The 17,764-nt window shown below is 49.8% G+C and overlaps 1 protein-coding gene across 1 annotated transcript in view; it reads left to right on the top strand.

Moving 5' to 3' along the window:
* NBEA (neurobeachin) overlaps positions 1-17,764 on the top strand; it is a 465,975-nt gene that overhangs the window by 204,667 nt on the left and 243,544 nt on the right. Inside the window, exon 34 of the mRNA XM_045294000.1 lies at positions 11,854-11,915. Within this exon, the coding sequence (XP_045149935.1) occupies positions 11,854-11,915 (62 nt within the window). The remainder of the gene's footprint in view (positions 1-11,853; positions 11,916-17,764) is intronic.

The following is a 17,764-nucleotide window of genomic DNA, read 5'->3' on the forward strand; positions in this document are numbered from 1 at the left end:
AGCCAAACAAAGGCCCTCCGACAACAAAAGCTGAGAGAGACCCCTTGCCACCAGACCGTCACTACGATAACTGTTTAAGCTTTTTCAAGCAGGAGGTTAATGATACCAGATGGAAACTTGGCTAAGCACAAAGGAAAGAAGAGCCCATGGAATGATTAATACGTGGGTCTATAGGAAACATGGCTTTCTCATTTGGTAATTGATGCAGGGGAAGCATTTGTTAAACTTCAACATCCATTCAGAAAAAATAGAAAAAAAGGAACAAAGTCAGCCTAAAAATTTTAATTACCAACAGCTGACAACAAATTTCATGTTAATAGCAAAAAATAGATTTCTTCTGGGAAGAAATCAAGGACTCCAGCTCTCTCCTGTTTCATTCAAGATGTTCCTGGGGGTTCTGGAGACAAGAAATAACCAGGGGAAGCCCCCCACCCTGGAGAGGAAGGAGCAAGATGACAACCCAACTGTAGTGTAGACCTATCAAAGTTCAGAATGTAGAATGGGACAACAGCTTCGAAGAAAAGTAGGCAGTGTTTTATGAAGTTGCACGTTCACTTATGTTTTGACCCAGTAATACATTTACACTCAACAGGAGTGCAACTGTGTGTCCACATAAAGGCTTGCACCTTACTGTTTCAGCAACATCACGGTTAATCACTACAAACTGGAAACAATTGATAAATGTACCCTTCAACAGAGGTTGGGCTGAGCAAGTGGGGGCACATCCCTGTGATGACATGCTCCTCCACAATAAGCCAGGCTGGAAAGAGTCCGTAAAGGTGGTCTCTCTCCTGTGATTACTTTGCACCGCACTGCCATCAAGTCAATTCTGACTCATAGGGACCCTATGGATGGGGTGAAACTGCCTCTGTGGGTTTCTGGAACTGTGACTGTTTACGGGAGTAGAAAGCCCCATTTTTCTCCCGAGTGTAGCTGGTGGTTTTGAATTGCTGACTTTGTGGTTAGCAGTCTTTAACTCATAATCTACTAAGCCAGCCAGGCTCCTTGTGAAACACTGGAGCGCAGTACAACATCTTTGTGACGTTTATTAGAATGCAGAGTCAGGGTGGCCCAGGGGTCGAGGAAGACTGACCAGAAGCAGCTGCATCTTTCGGTCACTGAGAGGTTGAAGGGTTTAAATCGCTTGCGGTTAGCCACCCAGTGCTTACTTGACAGTGCCACCAGAGCTCTGCAAGAAAGTCAGGAGAAGGAACATCGACAGCAGACCATTTGACTCCACGATAAGAAATATTGGGTGACCTTGGAGACAGAGTTCAGAAGAGCCCTCGGAACAGATACAGCAGTAGAATGGCAAAGTGTGTGGCAAAGACATGGACGCGGATTCACTGAGGGATCGGACACTGCAACAACGGGGCTCAGGAGGTGAAATGGCCATTGAAGATGTCACTCGAGGAAGGGCAAGCAGGAGACTGAAGGCAGGAATGGAGGCCCTATAGCTCAGAGTGAGTCAAGAGGCTCAGACAGAATAGGGCGCTTGTTTCAGAGGGGCCGGGAGAAAGCTTGGGCTTTCTACTCTCGTAAACACATACAGTCTCAGAAACTTGGGGGTCACTATGAGAGGGCATCAACTAGATGGCAGTGAGGGAGTTTTTTAGAAGGGAGCAGCAACACAGATCAACGGAAGAAGGTAGTTTATAAGCTGGGCACTGATGTGTTGGGGGAAAGGTAATGGCATTTAATGCTTCTGAATTCACTGAAGTGACCTTGAAGGATATTTTCTTTCTGGTGCTAATTCTTTGTACTAAAGAACTGGGTTCCTTGAGCTGACCTCATAGAAAGATTTAGAATCCAGTCCAACTAGCTTTTTTTCCTCTAAGTTGGTCGAAATAGATTCTTCCAGAAATAACACAAATGCATACTGAAAGTGCAGATTAACAAAGATTTCCCCATCCTTACTGGTGAATTCTGCCCTAGAAACAATAGAGTCAAATGATTGAAAGCCTACTCCTCATAAATAAAACATTTCAGCAAGGCCATGTCCTGTCACAATGAAGAAATCTCCGCTTAGCTAAGAAGGGCAATCAAGACAATGAGACGGAGAGAATGGCTTTGCTAATGCCCTCAAAATAATGTCATTTTGTCATCAATTAAAATATTTATGACTTCTCATTGCCTGGCTGTACTGGAACCCCATTCCAGCAATCTAACCTGCAACCAGGCATGGGTGGGAGGCGTTGCACACCAGTCACCAGGAGAACCGACTTCAGAGACAAGAGTGAACAGTGCTACTTTGTCCCAGGCAGCATCAAAGGGATCATAGAATTGGAGGGATCTGTGGCACATGAGTGTAGCTCTTACTCAGAACCTTACTGAGATGTCCATGGTTTAACTGGATTCAGTCGTTGAAGGAGATATTTGTTTCCCAATGGTAACTGTGAATATGAGGCTTGGATCGTATAGTCCAGGAAAGTGTAATTTTTTAAAGAGATGCTTCTCTTTTGCTCTAAAGAGGCCAGGAAGTCCTATATTTCATGTAACCCAGGACAATTTCAAGAGTTGAAAGAAGGGCGGGGGAGAAGCAATATTGAGTTAGACCAGGGCAACTACCATGACCCTGTGTTGACACGTTAGCATCGATGGACATGCACGGCCACAGTGAAACGCAAGCCCTACGTTTAATGCAATGTTTGACACTCACTGAGCAGTAAGTGTGTGATATTGGGGTACAGCCTTGTCTACTCTGGACATGAGACACGTTGAGGTGTCATGGTGAAGGACAGCATGCTGGTTCGATATGAGCTGCTTGGCTCTTTTAAGGAGCCCAGCTTGCAACCTGTGCTGGCCTGATTGCAAGTAATACAAAAGAGTATTACTGTTTCGGGGACAGTCATTCAGCGTGGAGAAATAGCTAGACCAAACTCACTGCTGTGGAGTAGAACTGCCCTTGTGGGTTTCTGAGGCTGTCAATCTGTACAGAAGCAGACAGCATCATTTTCAAAACTCCCAAGGAGCAGCAGATGAGTTTGAACCACCCACCTTTTGGTTAGGAAGGTAGCTGAAATGGGCTGACACAGTCGCCACAGCAATGGGCTCAGGCATAGGAACAATTGTGAGGATGGCGCAGGACCATGCAGCGTTTCTTTCTGTTGTGCACAGGGTCACTAAGCATTGGAACTGACTCTGCCCACCCGACAACAACAACACATATTAAAACATATCTGTATGTTTATATGTGTTCTTTTTAAGACAGAGTGGATACATAACAATGAGGATAATAAAAAGCAATAGTAATGGAAATAAGGAAAGAAAAGTACTTGACTTAGGTCACCTTGAGGGTAATCCGTCTTGCTTACTAAAGCAACATCCTAAAATAGTCCTGACCTAATGCTTGGTCTTCCTACATCAGACTTATCAAAGCATCTGCCTACATCATCCATCAGAGTGCATGCTGTTATGGCCCCATGCCAGGTCATTTTTCTGCCTGTGCACTGGGACATAAGGCATGCACAGTAAGGTTTTAAAACTGAGTCATGGTCTTTAATTCTTGAAAATGACTCCTTGCTTTTTGACAGACTGTGCTATGACCACTCACTTGGTCTACACTCTGCAAACTTTCCAGTTCATGCTATTTCAAGAGATGACTGTAATTTGAGAGATCAGTGTCTTCTTACAAGAGAGATTCAAAAGCATGAAAGCTTCAGTGTGTTCATAGGTATAATATTGTATGCTAGATGTGTGTGTGTGTTTGTTTTTTTGCAAGACAAGCCCTCAGACTCACTTCTCTGTTGTATTATTATTGGATTATATTCTGGTATAACCATATTGTTGGGGTGAAAAAAAACCTTTCATTACTCGCTGGGTGAAGGTTGGCAAAACCAATCAGTTTCCCATCCAACAAATCATACACATTTTGTTTCATCTCATTGATTGCAATTCCCACAATGTGACATCATTCATCCCACATCCTGTATTTCCTAGTTCCATGCTTCCTTTCCTAACTCTTCTGAAATTTGTCCTTGAGGAAATTTTGCCCTTTTGAACCCAAATGGTTGATGTGTATAAGGTGTGTGTACTACCCTAGCATTAGTATTTTCTTATAGACCTGTCTATTGGTTGGCTGAAAATGGAGCTCTGACAGTAAGTTCCTTTACAGACCAGAAGGGTGACTATGGGCCATAGTCTCAGTGGTCCCACCAGTCTCTGTCCAACCTTTAAGCCTGCTCTTTTTTATGACTCGTTGCTTTGTTCCATGTTTTGCTTCAATTGTACCTAGGACCTCCTAATGTGGTTCCTCTCTCGGTAGTGATAGCCAGGGACCATCTAGTCCTTCTGACCTTAGAATAGTGGGGGCTTGGTCCACTAATCCATTGTACTATTTGGCTGCATGTATCTTTGATTTTATCTTCTCTTTGTTTCTCTGGACAGGAAGAGACCAATAGTTATACCTTAGATGACTGATACCCATGTAACAAACTCCTGATCTCAACTTTGATTTCTGGCTAGATGGGAGTTAGATGTATGATTTTTCTATTAAGCTGTTGGTCTGTATATCATATAGAATCCCCATAAAGTATTGCTTTGATGGCACCATATACTTATAATAGTTTCTATGACTTTTGAGGAGGTCTTTAATGTCATAAAATTAGATGAACTTCTTTTTTTTTTTCAGATTTCAGTATCTTTTTTTTAAATCATTTTATTAGGGCCTCATACAACTCTAATCACAATCCATACATACATCAATGGTGTAAAACGCATTTGTACATTCATTGCCCTCATCATTCTCAAAACTTCTGATGACTCCTGTTTCTAAGAACTAGTAAAGCTGGGCTGACTACTCATCTCTGTTTGCTTGCTGGATGTGGGAAGGACTGGAAGCACTTACCAATGAGAATGGATGGCTGCAGTCTTGCGGATGCATCACCGCTCAATGTACAGAAAACCCAAATCCTTGCAACTGGACGAATAAGCAACATTGTAATACATGGAGAAAACGATGAAGTTGTCGTGTGTTTCATTGTACTTGGATTCAGAATCAGTCCCCATGGAAGCAGGATTCAAAGGCCTTACTACAATTGGGAAAATCTGCTGTGCGTGACCTCTTTCAAGTGTTGAAGCACAAAGATGTCACTGTGAGGGCCATGGCATTTCCAGTCACCTCAGATGTATGTGAAAGCTGGCTAATAAGTAAGGAAGACCGCAGAATACGTGATGCCTTTGCTTTCTGGTGTTGATGAATATTGAAAGTCACATGGACAGCCAGGAATCTCACATCTGTCATAGAAGACGTACCCCCAGGTTGCTCCTTGGAAGAGAGAGTCGAGGCTTTGTCTCATGTACTTGGAACACATTCTCAGGAGAGACCAGTCCCTGGAAAAGGAGCTGATGCTTGGTAACGTGGAGGGGCAGTGGAAGGAAGGAAGACCCTCGAGGAGATGGACTGACCAGCGCTAACGGACTCTAACAAAGCAACTGCTGTGGGGCTGGGCAGGACCAGGCAGTCTTTTGGGTTGTTGTACACAGGGTCACTGTGAATTAGAAGTGACCCAACGGTGCTTAACAATAGTGTTGCTTTGAGCTCAGATAAGGAGCTCTGCGAAGGGCTGGCTTTTCTCAGGCCTCTAATTACTGGATCAAGTTCATGCATTCTTGAAATAAGTGAGGTTCATTTGAGCGACCGCTGCTTGATCCTGCTTTAACTTGAAACCTTTTTGGTGTGTGTTTATGCTTTAATCATAAAAATTATCAAATCGTTTTCTTTTACCAATTATGTTTCTTATATTTTTTAAATCACTTTTAAAATCTTCTTGAATGAGTGTTGTGAAAAGAAAAGTGATACATGGTATTTCCATTTTAAATCATACTTGCATTTTAAATTTTTGAAAGGGAAAAACAGTATTTTTCTAACTAAAAAGGTGAAGATCTTAAAGTGACATGAATACAAAAGCAATTTTAAATCAATTCATTTAAATATGGGGATTTAAAATTATTAAAATACGTTCTTAAAGTGACATGAATACAAAAGCGATTTTAAATCAATTCATTTAAATATGGGGATTTAAAATTATTAAAATACGTAAATTTGAGAATTTAAGTAAGTGGAGGTCAGAAGTTCTGAGCTGTGACTGTGCACATTTTTAATTTGGAAGAAGCAGGGGTGTACATTTCAGAGCATCATTTTTGTGTTCAACAACTGAAACAACCTATCAAGCCTCCCATAGCTTGCCCTGCCTCTCCCCCTCCCCCTCTTTTGTCCTGCTCCCGCTTTTAGGGCGATTGTTATACTTGAAGACTTGCCACCAAGCAGATTCCGCCTCACAGTGAGCAGCCGAGTAGACAGAGTAGGATGTCCCCTTAGGTTTCCCAGGCTGTCTCACTTCATGGAGTGTTCGCCTCCTCTTTCTCCAAGGGAGCTGCTGGTGGGCTTGAACCCCCAACCTCGCAGTCAGCATCCCAATACCTAACCCACAGCACCACCCGGGCTCTTACTTTATGCACAGTATATTTAAAAGGAACATCTCATTATTTTGATAGAAGAGCAATTATTATGTTTAATATTTAAAGTATTATGAAACCTATTTTACTTTACTGTAATTGTTCATATACTTTAATAACCAAGTTTCAACTGGTGATGTAGTGGGTTACTCATTGGACATCCAATTGCAAGGTCGGCAGTTTGAAACCAGCAGCCACTCGGTGGGGAGAAGAGGGGGCTTTCTACTCCAGTAAGGAGTTACAGCCTGGGGAATGCACAGGGGCAGTTGTACCCTGCCTGAGAGGGTCACTCTGAGTGGGCATTGCTCTATGGAGTACGTTCCTGTTTGCTCTTTAATTTGGAGTGTATCATGTTCTCCTCTTGGGACCATGTGCTTGAGACGAGTGTGTGGCCAGTACACACGTGTCATTTAGAAAACCGCTTGACCAGAGTCTTGGCTGGGAGGTGCACAGACATGAAGCCGGCCCAGGCCCAGAGTGATGGGTCAGTTGAAAGGAGACTGGGACCTGCAGGGACAGTGGGAGCAGCAGAGGCTGAGGGCAGCCCAGTGTTAGCCTGGCTTCCCTCATGACCAGCTGAGATGGTGGAAGTGTACCTTATCTTCCTGACTTCACCCTGAGTTGCTGCTCTTGCGATTAAGTCAGCACGTCGACAAAAGAGAGAAACTTGAGCCGAATACAACAGACACAATGATCGGTGCAAAGAAGTCACCCATGTACTTGTTTCCTCTCCTTGGAGCCTCTGCACAGACGGATCCTGGTGGCACGGTGATCAAGCAATCAACTTCTAGCCACTGGGTCAGCATTTCAAACCCACCAGCTGGGTTTGCAATCTTCCTGGAACGTGCAGGTGAAAACGAGGCTTTCTGATTCCATAAAGTCTGAGTGTGGGAAACGCTAGGGAGAAGTTCTCCTCGGTCCTATGCTGTGGCTGAGTTGCCATTGACTCACTGGGCATGCACAGTAATGTATTAGAGTATTCTCTTCAGCTCAGCTTTTGTTACAAGTGAATGACTGACCCATAACCTCTAGGAACCATCATCGAGCCTGCCGTTTAAGAAATAGCTGTGGAAGAGCCCTGTGAGCCTTCGGTCTGCCCGTCTCAGCAGGAGCACAGTAGAGGACAGTGGTCTCACACTGACTTCGAGCCCCGGTCTCTGCATCCACACCACGGCGAACACGGGGAGCCTCTGTGGAGAGGCTAGCCCATCAATCCAGCAGTGATTACTAGTAATTGCCTAACTGCTCTCGCCGCATATGCTGTTTGGGTGCAGAGCAGACCTCCCGGATCTACCACTGAAAAGCACTTAGCCCATCTCCCCACTCGGAAGTAGTCGTCTGGTCCTTCTGAACGTACGTCGTTCCCCCGGGGACAAGCACAATCTCAAGTTACCTCGAAATGGCAATTAAATGGAATAACATTAGCTTCCTGCGGAATCTTTCCAAATGTGATTCCGGGTCGGAAAGCACTGCTTTGCCCTTCTGATTTGAAAGGAGAATCCATGTTCCTTCTCTTTCAGTCATGCTCCCATGCTTATCCAGAACATTAGCACCAGTACACCCTAGAACTCAACACATTTAGGGTTTGAGGAAAAGAAGGGGGCAAATAGCCCCTTCCTTCACCTCTCCAGGGGCGTCCAGGCTGCACCTTTGGGGTTGGCAGGCCCTGGGGTGGCCCGTGTAGATAGATGGTGACATGGGTGGGGTGTAGGTGAGAAACTGCCTCACATTGCCCAGCTGAAGCTTTCCTTCCTTGGCGAACTTGCTTCGAGACATGGGACACTTGCAGAGCCCAGAGCTTTCTGGATTGTGGGATCGCTGACAATCGGTCATGGACATGCATAAAAAATATTTCCCCCTGGATGTTGTCAGAAGCTATAGGCCTATGTGTGTGCGCACCTCTCTCTCTCTCACACACACACACCATTGGAAACCCCGTGGGTACAGCTCTACCCAATGAGGTAGTATCTCTAGTGTCCTTGTTCTTGGATGCCATCCAGTTTGTTCTGACAGTGTCCCCGTGTGCGGCCTAAGGAAACACCACCCAGCCCAGCACCGCCCTTACCATCTTTCCTCTGTTTGCAGCCACTGTGTCAGTCCATGGCCTTGAAGGTTTTCCCCTCTGTCGCATGACATTCCTCTCTGGGACTGGCCCCTCCTGATAACCAAGCAACATGAGACATCTCGCTTTATATCTGGACAGTGTTGGTCATCCTGGCAGGCAGTCCATGGCATGTTTAATGGTGCTTTGTAGACAATGCCAGGCGTAACCACCATCAAGTCCATGGTGACTCACAGAGACCCTCGTGGGTTTCTGAGACTTCCACTATTGATGGGAGTAGAAAGCCCTGAGGAGTTGCCAGTGGTTTTGAACTGCCAACCATGCAGATTGTGCAGATTGCAGCCCAACTCGTAGCCACTAGAGCACCAGCGTTGTCCTTTTGTGGACAACACAGTTCCACATAAATGCCAGATGTTCTTAGATTTGAATTAGAGTAGAGGCCACTTGGACTCATTGATCACTGTAAACACCTAAGTGTTAACATGATACTTGGCCATGCAAGGAAATATGGGTTGAGTTGAATCTGCTTTTGTCTTTCTTGCCAGTCATGAATTTATAAGCCTCCATGCATTTGAGACATAAACCTGGAAACAATGTATCTTCGGCTCGGCACACCCAGGCTGAGAGTGACTTATAACATTACTAGATCAACTGCCAAAGTCCCTGAATGTTCCAATCTGGCTGCTAGTCTATGTAAGGAAACATGCTGGGATAAGGCGTCTCCAGACAAGTGCTGCCTTTGTTCCGGATGTCTAAGGAAACCCTGGAGTTTGCCACATGTTTGCTTAGGCTTAGGAATAAACCCCACTGCTGCTGAGGCGACGCCGGCTCCAGGGAACGCCATAGGACAGAGCGGAATTGCTCCCTTGGGACTGCCAGTCTTGTACCCACTGTGTGGTTGCTGGGCTCAAACTATTGAGCTTGCAGCCCATTGCACCACCAGAGCCCCTAACGTAGCACTAGCTCTTATGAAAGTGACCCAGTACTCTGTGGAGATAGATGGTAGACCTCCCAGAGCTGCCTCCGTGGTGCTGGTGTTAATGTTAGTTGTTGGGTTTTTTTAACCCTTTGAGGCCAGCGCAGGGAGAGGCGGGTGCGCTCTTTGTGGCCACGGTGAGAGTGTTGTGCACATGCTGCCTTGCCACTGGCGACAGCCCTTCGGAGCGCAGCATCCTTCCGAGGAAGTACCTGTGCCCACCTTTCCTGAGGTCAAAGGACACCACTGGGGAGACATAGCCGGGTTCTTGTTACTTAGGGCTTTCCCTGAGGGATTTGTTAGAAATAAAACTCATCTGTGAGAAGCAAATGCATTTGCATCCTAATTTTAAATTCAAGGTGTTGTTATTCTGCAAAGAGACACACCCGCTGCCATCGACTCGCTCCTGACCCACAGTCACCCGGGAGGGTTTCCGAGACTGTCATCGCTCTCCTGGGGTTTGAACCGCCAACCTTGCAATCGAGAAGCCCTGGGACACAGGATCTATGGTGACACTCTACAAAGAGCCCTGGGGCACAATGGGTCAAGAGTTGGGCTGCTAACTGGAAGGTCAGCATTTCTAACCCACCAGCTGCCCCAAGGGAAAAGGGAAGTTGTGGCCCCGTGAAGAGCGACAGTCTAGGAAACCCACGGGGCAGTTCTGCTCTGTCTCATAGGCTCGCTGTGGGTCTGAATCACATCCATGGCAGCTTTCTGTGGTTCTTGAAATCAAAGCTCTACAGCCAACAGTACCCATCGATACCACAGGCAATATACGCGCTATCACCACAAGGCCTGTCCTTGGGCCTTGCACTTGGTTTTGCTTCCCCACCCCAAGGTCAACATGCCCACAGACGGTCAGCCTCCCACCGATGGCCATCCCTCCAGCCAGGGCACCAGAGTGGCTGCTTAATGACTGAGAGCTGGGATTGCATTTGTCTGCAGGTCCTGGGGGTGCTAGTAGCTTTGTCTGGTTCGTTCCCTGTCTGCGCATTCAGACTCCGGCTGTGAGCACAGGGCCACAGAAAGGTACCTACCCCATGGCCCACTGGCGTCCGGAAACAAAACACCTTGTTTCAAAGCACCTTCCCACTTAGCAGCAGTCAATAACAGCAGCTGGCCCTCCCTCGCAGACTGAAGACTGTGGTTCTCACAGCCAAAGTTCCTGCTGCCCACCTGGCTGCCTTCACATGCCTTCTGGGCAAGATGGGGAAGAGGTAGCCCGATGAGCAAGCTCCAAGGCCAGGTTACTGCCCTTGGGGCACGTCTTTCCCCTTGGTGCGTGGGAAGCCTGGTGGTGGCCTGCCATTTCAGCACACATTGTGGGAGTGCATTGAAGAGTAGTGTGTATTCAGGTGTGTTCAGGGAGCTGGCTGCACAGTGCTGTCCGGCCATCCTCTGCTCATGGGGACAGGCTGTGACGAGAACTGTGCTTGGAAGCTGGGTGTGGGGAAGAATCTCCCTCACCCGGAGAGCAGATCACAGGTAACGAGAATTACACGAGACCAGGCAAGTCACAGCACCTAGCATAGCAGCCGACACCCGCGCTGAGTGGTCTGTGAGCAGGGCACCCCTCCCTTTCTCTCTAGGGCCTCTACACGCAGCACAAAGGACGCGTGTATGAACACTACGGAGCAAGTGTTGATGGTATAGGAACAAGCCCTGGTGTTGCCTTGGGTTCAGCATGGAGCTGATGTCTGTAAGACGTCAGCCTCAGAGCCCCCCAGGGCCGTTTCACTCTGTCCTGTAAGGTCACCGTGTGGTACAGTCGACTCAATGACAGTGAGTGTGGCAATCTGCTGGGATTGTTTGTGAAATCTGCCCTCTCTGTGCTCTTAAAAAGGGCTGCACACTGGGCCATGGATGGGGCCACAAGCTTGAGTGACTAGCATTGTGCCTCACAGGGGGCGCCTTCCCAGGTGATGACTCTTGTTCCAGAAGACGGTCTCTGTGCTGATGTCAAGGGAACCACATCAGCTCGAATGAGCCCTCAGCTCTGTGACCAAACCCCAGAGCAAAGCCGCAGCCCCAGACAACGGGTCCAGCGGCTCTGTAGCACTGGACTTTGTCCCTCCAGCAGCTGCCAGGCTGCAGCCATAGGCCCCACTCAGCAGCTGAGCGAGTGACCACTGGCCAGGGCCTCTCGCTCACCTCACCCTTGAGAAAGGCTTTCCCCAAACAGCGAGCAGACTCACGTCCCGACTCTGCGCCCCTCCTGGTCGTCAGTCCTTTTCGCTGAACGCTGGGTCCTCTGGGTGGCTCTGCACCGTGGCGTCTGCCCGGGCACTGGGTCTGGGGTGAGGTGCCCCGGCCTTCCCCACTGTCACAGTAACCCCCTGTGTTCTCTCCGCCCCTGCAGGCCTCGTCTGCATGAAGTCCAGCACGTCAGTGGTGGAGCTGGTGATGTTGCTCTGCTCCCAGGTATGGCTCCCCACCACCACCACCACCCACACCCCCAAGTGCTCACGCCAATGTGGAAACATGCCTGCCCCTCCCCCTCCTCTGTAGCCACCGAGTCTCTCACCTGGTTCACACAGGTTTGATGCCCCCCTTATCATGCGTCACTGTGAACCACGGCTGCTGCTTTCTGCCAGCTGCCCACACCACTCGCACTGCCATGGAGTCTCTCCCGACTCAGGAGAGATGCAGTCTTGGTCATCCCTCAGGGCAGGTAGTCCCCCCTTCCTCCCTACGTTAGCCGTGTGCCTCCCATGGGTGGGCCTGCGCAAGTCACCTTGCGGTAGCATTTCTCTTTTGGGGTGTCTTTTGTACAAATGCACCCAGGAGAGTGCTCAGTATTTCTGCACACCCCTGAGCATCACTGACCAGCTCTGTGCATGGAATTGTTCTTGTTGGGGGGTCCCTGCTCTGTCTCATCACTTTCACAAGACACTTTCCTGGTACCAGAAGTGGGGCCCACCTGCTCTGCCAACTGCTGGTGGCCCAAACAACCAAGGAACTGGGCCAGCAGCTGTCTGGTGTCCCCTCTGCCTGCCACCTGAACTACAAGGCAGCCGCACCCTTTCCTGCTGCTGACCCGACATCTCCCCCAACCAACACCGAGTCCCCAGTAAGCAAGGGCATGAACCCCATTGATGCTTTAACCCGCTGGCAAGGAGACAAGGAACAACAGGCACCACAAAGCAGGGCGCAGCTTACCTGTCTCCGGGGCCATCCTCCAGGAGTGCCTGCCGGCCGAGGGGCCCACCAGCCGCCAGCTGCCCTGCAGGACTCGTCTGCACGCCGTACAGCCTTTGATGTGGCGTCTGGGCCCCTACACTGGGCCTTACAGCGGGCTCCTGGCAATGCACAGCCTGCACCCAGCCCCAGGCCTGTCCCCAGCCCGGGTCCATGCCGCTCTGAGCTGGAGAAGGAAGGAGTGGGGCTTTCGGCCTGCGCTCTCTCTTTGATGCCTCCTCCTTCTCAAATCGCAGGTCTAACATGACTCATTTACTGGCTCCGGAATTCCTGCCATTAGGGGCTCGAGAGATGAAACTTTGCCTCCGATATTGATCGGGAGGAAGAGCGAGAAATTTAAGCTCTGCGGGCAGCATTCTCTCTCCTTCTCTCTAATTTCCAATGGAGCCCTGTGATAAATAGACCTCCGATTTGATTTTTGAGTTTGCATTTTTAAATTATTCAGAGTGAGTGTAAATATTTCAGGGGGTTAATTGACTGCTGCCCCCCTCATCTCCGAGACAGAGGAGACACTCCTGATGCTGAGAGGCGAAGGCCAAGTGTGGTTATTTTGAGACAGTGATTTCCACAGAAGAGATTTCAGGAAAACAAAAGCAGCCCCTTCCTCTCCTTGTGGACCAGGGGCACTTGAGCCGCAGGGGGGACAAGGACACCAAGCATGTCGCTCCTTGCTTGTTCCAGGGCTGGGGTGGAGCAGAGGAAGTTCAGGGGAGCAGCCCTCTCTCCAACGCTGTTCACAGAGAAGCCCATTAGCAGGCAGCCCAGCAGGGAGGCCCAGGAATAGCTCCACTCAGGCTCCCTGGAGGGCCTCTTGCTGCAGACCAGCTGGAGGTGGCTCTGTGCCCAGCACTTTGTGCGGGTCTCGCTATGCTAGCCTGAAAACCCACTGGGCTCCAGTCACTGCCGACTCCCAGCCACCCCACAGGCAGAATAGGACTGCCCGGCGGGTCAGTCTCCAGGGCAGCCATGGTTCCTGGAGCAGATGGCCTCATCTTTCCCCTTCAGACATTCTGGGTGAGCTCGAACTGCTGACCTTGGGACTAACCATCACCAGTGCGAAGGTGTTTGGAAGCAGACCTATCAGTATTGCTAACAGAGTGGAGGCTGAGTAACTGGCTTGTATCTAGTTCCGTGAGCTACGTGTTGGGCTGCTCACTACAAGGCCTGCAGTTCAAACCCACCACCCACTCCTCGGGAGAAGGTGCAACTGACTGCTCCCAAGAAAACTGACAGCCTCAGAAATGCTGGGCAGGGTGGCTGTGGGCGACCCTGGAGTGTGGGCATTTCCCACAGGGGCAAGTGCCACAGCCATACCCACACTGTGACAGCACTCATACAGGACTCAGGTGTCCCACGCAAAGGGAGCTGTCTATATTACTCATGTGTTTAAAATGTGCTTGTTCTGTTTCCACTGATGGGAGAATCAGTAGTAAGTCAGTGTACCCCTGTTCTGTCTCTCACCTGCTGCCACCCGCCTGGTGGCTCTCTGTGCTGCTCACAGTGGGCAACACCAGCCAGAAGCCCGCTGGGCCAGCAGCCCCCCTTCCTTCTCCCGGGATCCTCCCAGCTGCCTATGCTTGCTGTCTAGAATGTGGTCTGAATTTACATGAGATCGTGTTACGAATGTCTGAAGGTACATGACGAGGATAATTCAGTTCATATGCGCAGCCTTTTAAACTCCAAGGGGGATGCCATCAAGTCTGCCCCCAACTCACCCCCACAGTGGAATTTGAGGTCTCAGAGGAAAACGTATTTGAAGTTATAAAAATGCTCCTCTATTCAAAATATCGTGTTTGGTTTTTAAGAAGGCGTAGTTAGCACCGTGAGAAAGGCATGTGTACCCCACAACCACCAAGATCGTTTTCGGATTACTTTCCTGTAGTCTGCATCCCTCCCTTATGACCCCGCTGGGGCTGGGGATTAAGAATTAATGCTTGTATTAATGTTACAGTTAATAGCATCTTTAAAAACTAGCTTCCTCGTCTTTGGGGAGAAGGCGCTAAAGGAAAGTGGTTCCTACGTGCTGTGTGTGTCCGAGTGGGGTGTGGGTGAGTGACGTGGTTTCCTGCAGGCCCCTCTGCACTGGCCCAGGGCCCGGCCTGCACTCTGCTGCCGTGGCTCCCCGTTACCCTCTCAGTCTGCATTGTGTTTTCATTACATTCTTCGCAGTCCATTGTGTCCCTTGATGAATAGCAGATTTCGTTCCCCAAGTCCACTTTTCTAGGTACCTTAATAGTTTCTAATTATTTCCAGATTTTTTCCCCCGGAAATCTCCATCAGGAGCACTCCAAGAAAACGGGAGTGACGCGATCCCATAGGATTCCCTGCGCTTTCCCAAGTAAATCTTAGCAGATGCCACTTCTGTTTTCCGGTGCCTTCCCTGTCCAGAGGGAGGGCTTTGTAAAGTGCGGCCCTTCCTGTAGGTAAAGTGCTTTCAGACCTGGGCGCAATGCTGCAGGGCACCTTTAAGAGCCAGCCGCGACCTCCTTCTTCATCGGGGGCTGGCATCATGGCATCATGGCGCGGCAGACAGGGTCACGCACGCGAGTGAGTGGTGCTGTGGTTTGTGCGTAGGCTTTACTCTTCACCAGATGTGCCTCCGAGACTCACAGAAAGGAAGGCTTTGGGTGACTTCCAGGACTTGTCACACAGCACTGATAAAAGAACCCCACTGAGACCCACGCCCTGTCAACCGGCTCAGCCTCTGCACAGCTCCACTCTGATTGTGTCCGCCAACCAGAGCAGTGTAGTCACGTGGTATGCAAAGCACAAGGCCTGCCTCTTTCTTGCTATCTCTGTCTTCCTTCCTTCTTTCCTAACTTCCCGCTTTCCTTCCTAACTGCCTGCCTGCCTTTCTAAATGGAATGATCCTAAACTTGAGGTAGATACAGTGACAAGCTGACAATGGGCACCTACTAAAGAGACCTGATCCGTGACCGTCTGGTCGATTCTAGCTCACAGGGACCCTGGGCAGGCTTCTCAGGACTGTCGGTCTAATCTGTGCAGGCGCAGCTAGCCTGGTCTCTGCCCTGAGGAGCGGCTGGTGCCTTTGAAGCGGACCCCTTGCTGTGAGCAGCCAAGAGTGCCCAGCAGGCCTCCACCATGGAGGGAGGCCCAGTCCAGAGTAGTCACTGAGAAGTGCTGGGGCTGATGGAATCTGGGGCTGTGCTGTGTACCAACCCCTCCATTCATGCGGTGTTTGAGGCTTCAGTGTGCTTTCCTTTCTCAGGAAGATTGTGAGTATCAGAAACAAGGTGTGGGATCGGTGTTTTTATCTTGCCTCTGTTGAAACACCAGTCATTTCTCAGCATTGTGTGAACAAGTGTCCCACGTCATTTGACTTCTCAATTTGTCTATTGTTTTTCAAGTTAATTAATAATGGATTATTATAACGTGAGGAGCCCTGGTTGCATAGTGGTTACACACTGGGCTGCAATCCTCATGGTCATCGGTTCAAAACCCCCAGAAACTCTTGGGAGGAAGACTAGGCTTTCTACCCCCATACGCAGCTCATCTCAGAAACCCACATGGGTCGCTGTGAGTCAGCACTGACTCGCCGCCAGTGAATTTCATTGTAATGTCACAGCATACACTTGTGTACTTGCGTTGTGGAACGCATACAGGTGGTTAATGATGCACTGACAGTTGATAAGCAGTTACCTAGTTAGCTGGAGGTGTTAGCTCTGAAACTAGACGTCCTCCGAGATCCGGTGCACGCTGAGAAACTCACCAGCCAGACTGCCCGGTGGCTGTGGTGACCGTGACTTAGAAACAGTGGGCTTTCCAGGGAAGCCTTGCTGCTGGGGGACTCGCTGCAGAGGGACTCTGCCTGCTTGGTGGCTATGCCCCAGGTGCTCTGGCCAGGCAAGGATGGAGCCTGGTGCCTGCAGAGAAGGTGAGGCTCCTGCCCTGAACACGGGTGGGTGGTGAAATGCTGACATCTTGCTTTTGATGTTTGCCCAAGAGGCTGCGGTGTGCCTGGAGAGCCCTCGTGCTGCAGGCCAAGCCAGCAGACACCGTCCTGGACAGGGAGGCTGTGGCAGGACCCGAGGCGAGTGGGTTCAGGGTCCCTTGGGGGCCGCTGCCTCCTTCTCCTCGGCCAGAGACCAGAGCACCTTCCGGATGAGCCTCCCGGTCCCTTTGTGTCTTCAGTGTATGAGAATTTGGAAAGAATGGGAGCCCAGGTGACACGGGTGGGTAAGCTACTTGGATGGCAGTTCTGGAACCGCCAGCCTCTGCTCCAGAGACAGACACCGCCGTCCCTCACTCCCTCTCGGCCCCACAGGCTTGCTGGGAGTCGGGCAGAAGCAGTGGCGTTAGCTTTATGGGGAGGAACGCTGCCCTCCTTTCTTGATGTCACACAGGTGACCACCGAGCCCGAGTGCCCACTAGCCCCACTCTGATTGGACTTTGGTCCATTATGAACAATGGACAGACCAGGAGGCAGGAGGTCCATGGTGCAGAGAGTTTCCTAGAGCAAAGTGGCCCCTCAGGACAGAACCTCGCCAGTATCAGCACATGCACAGATACAAACACTTACACACACACATGCATGCAGGTACTTACACTCATATTCGTACACACTCAAACACAGGCACATGCACACGCACACACATGCAGGCACACTGACACACAAACACAGGCGTAGACATACAGATTTCATGGGAGCGATGAGAATGAATTTGAATCCTATGCTCTTGGAAATTGGTTACATTTCATCCCGGGCTGGTGGTCATTCCAGTGGATCGCAGATGTGTGAGTCTGCCCTTGTGGCCTGTGGCCTTGTCTCGGCAGCTCTCCCTGGAGCTGCTCTGACTAATCCCAATGGCACCTCTTCCCATCGATTCCAAAAGCCCACTTGCTCTCCGCACACACTGTCGAGAGCCCGGGCCTGGCTCCTGGCGAAAGTGAGACTGCTCTCCAGCACTGAGAACGCCATGCCTGGCCCTCGGGTGGGATGGAGCCCCTTGGTGCCCAGGACACAGCTGGAGGGCGGGGTGCCTAAGCCAAAAGGCCAGAAATCTCACTGTCTTGAGGTGATGCCGGCCCAGCAGCCCTGTGGGACCGAGCAG

Source organism: Echinops telfairi, unplaced genomic scaffold (genome assembly GCF_000313985.2).
Source record: "Echinops telfairi isolate 266 unplaced genomic scaffold, ASM31398v2 ScPeMD7_2565;HRSCAF=3150, whole genome shotgun sequence".
In the NCBI taxonomy this organism is placed as follows: domain Eukaryota; kingdom Metazoa; phylum Chordata; class Mammalia; order Afrosoricida; family Tenrecidae; genus Echinops; species Echinops telfairi.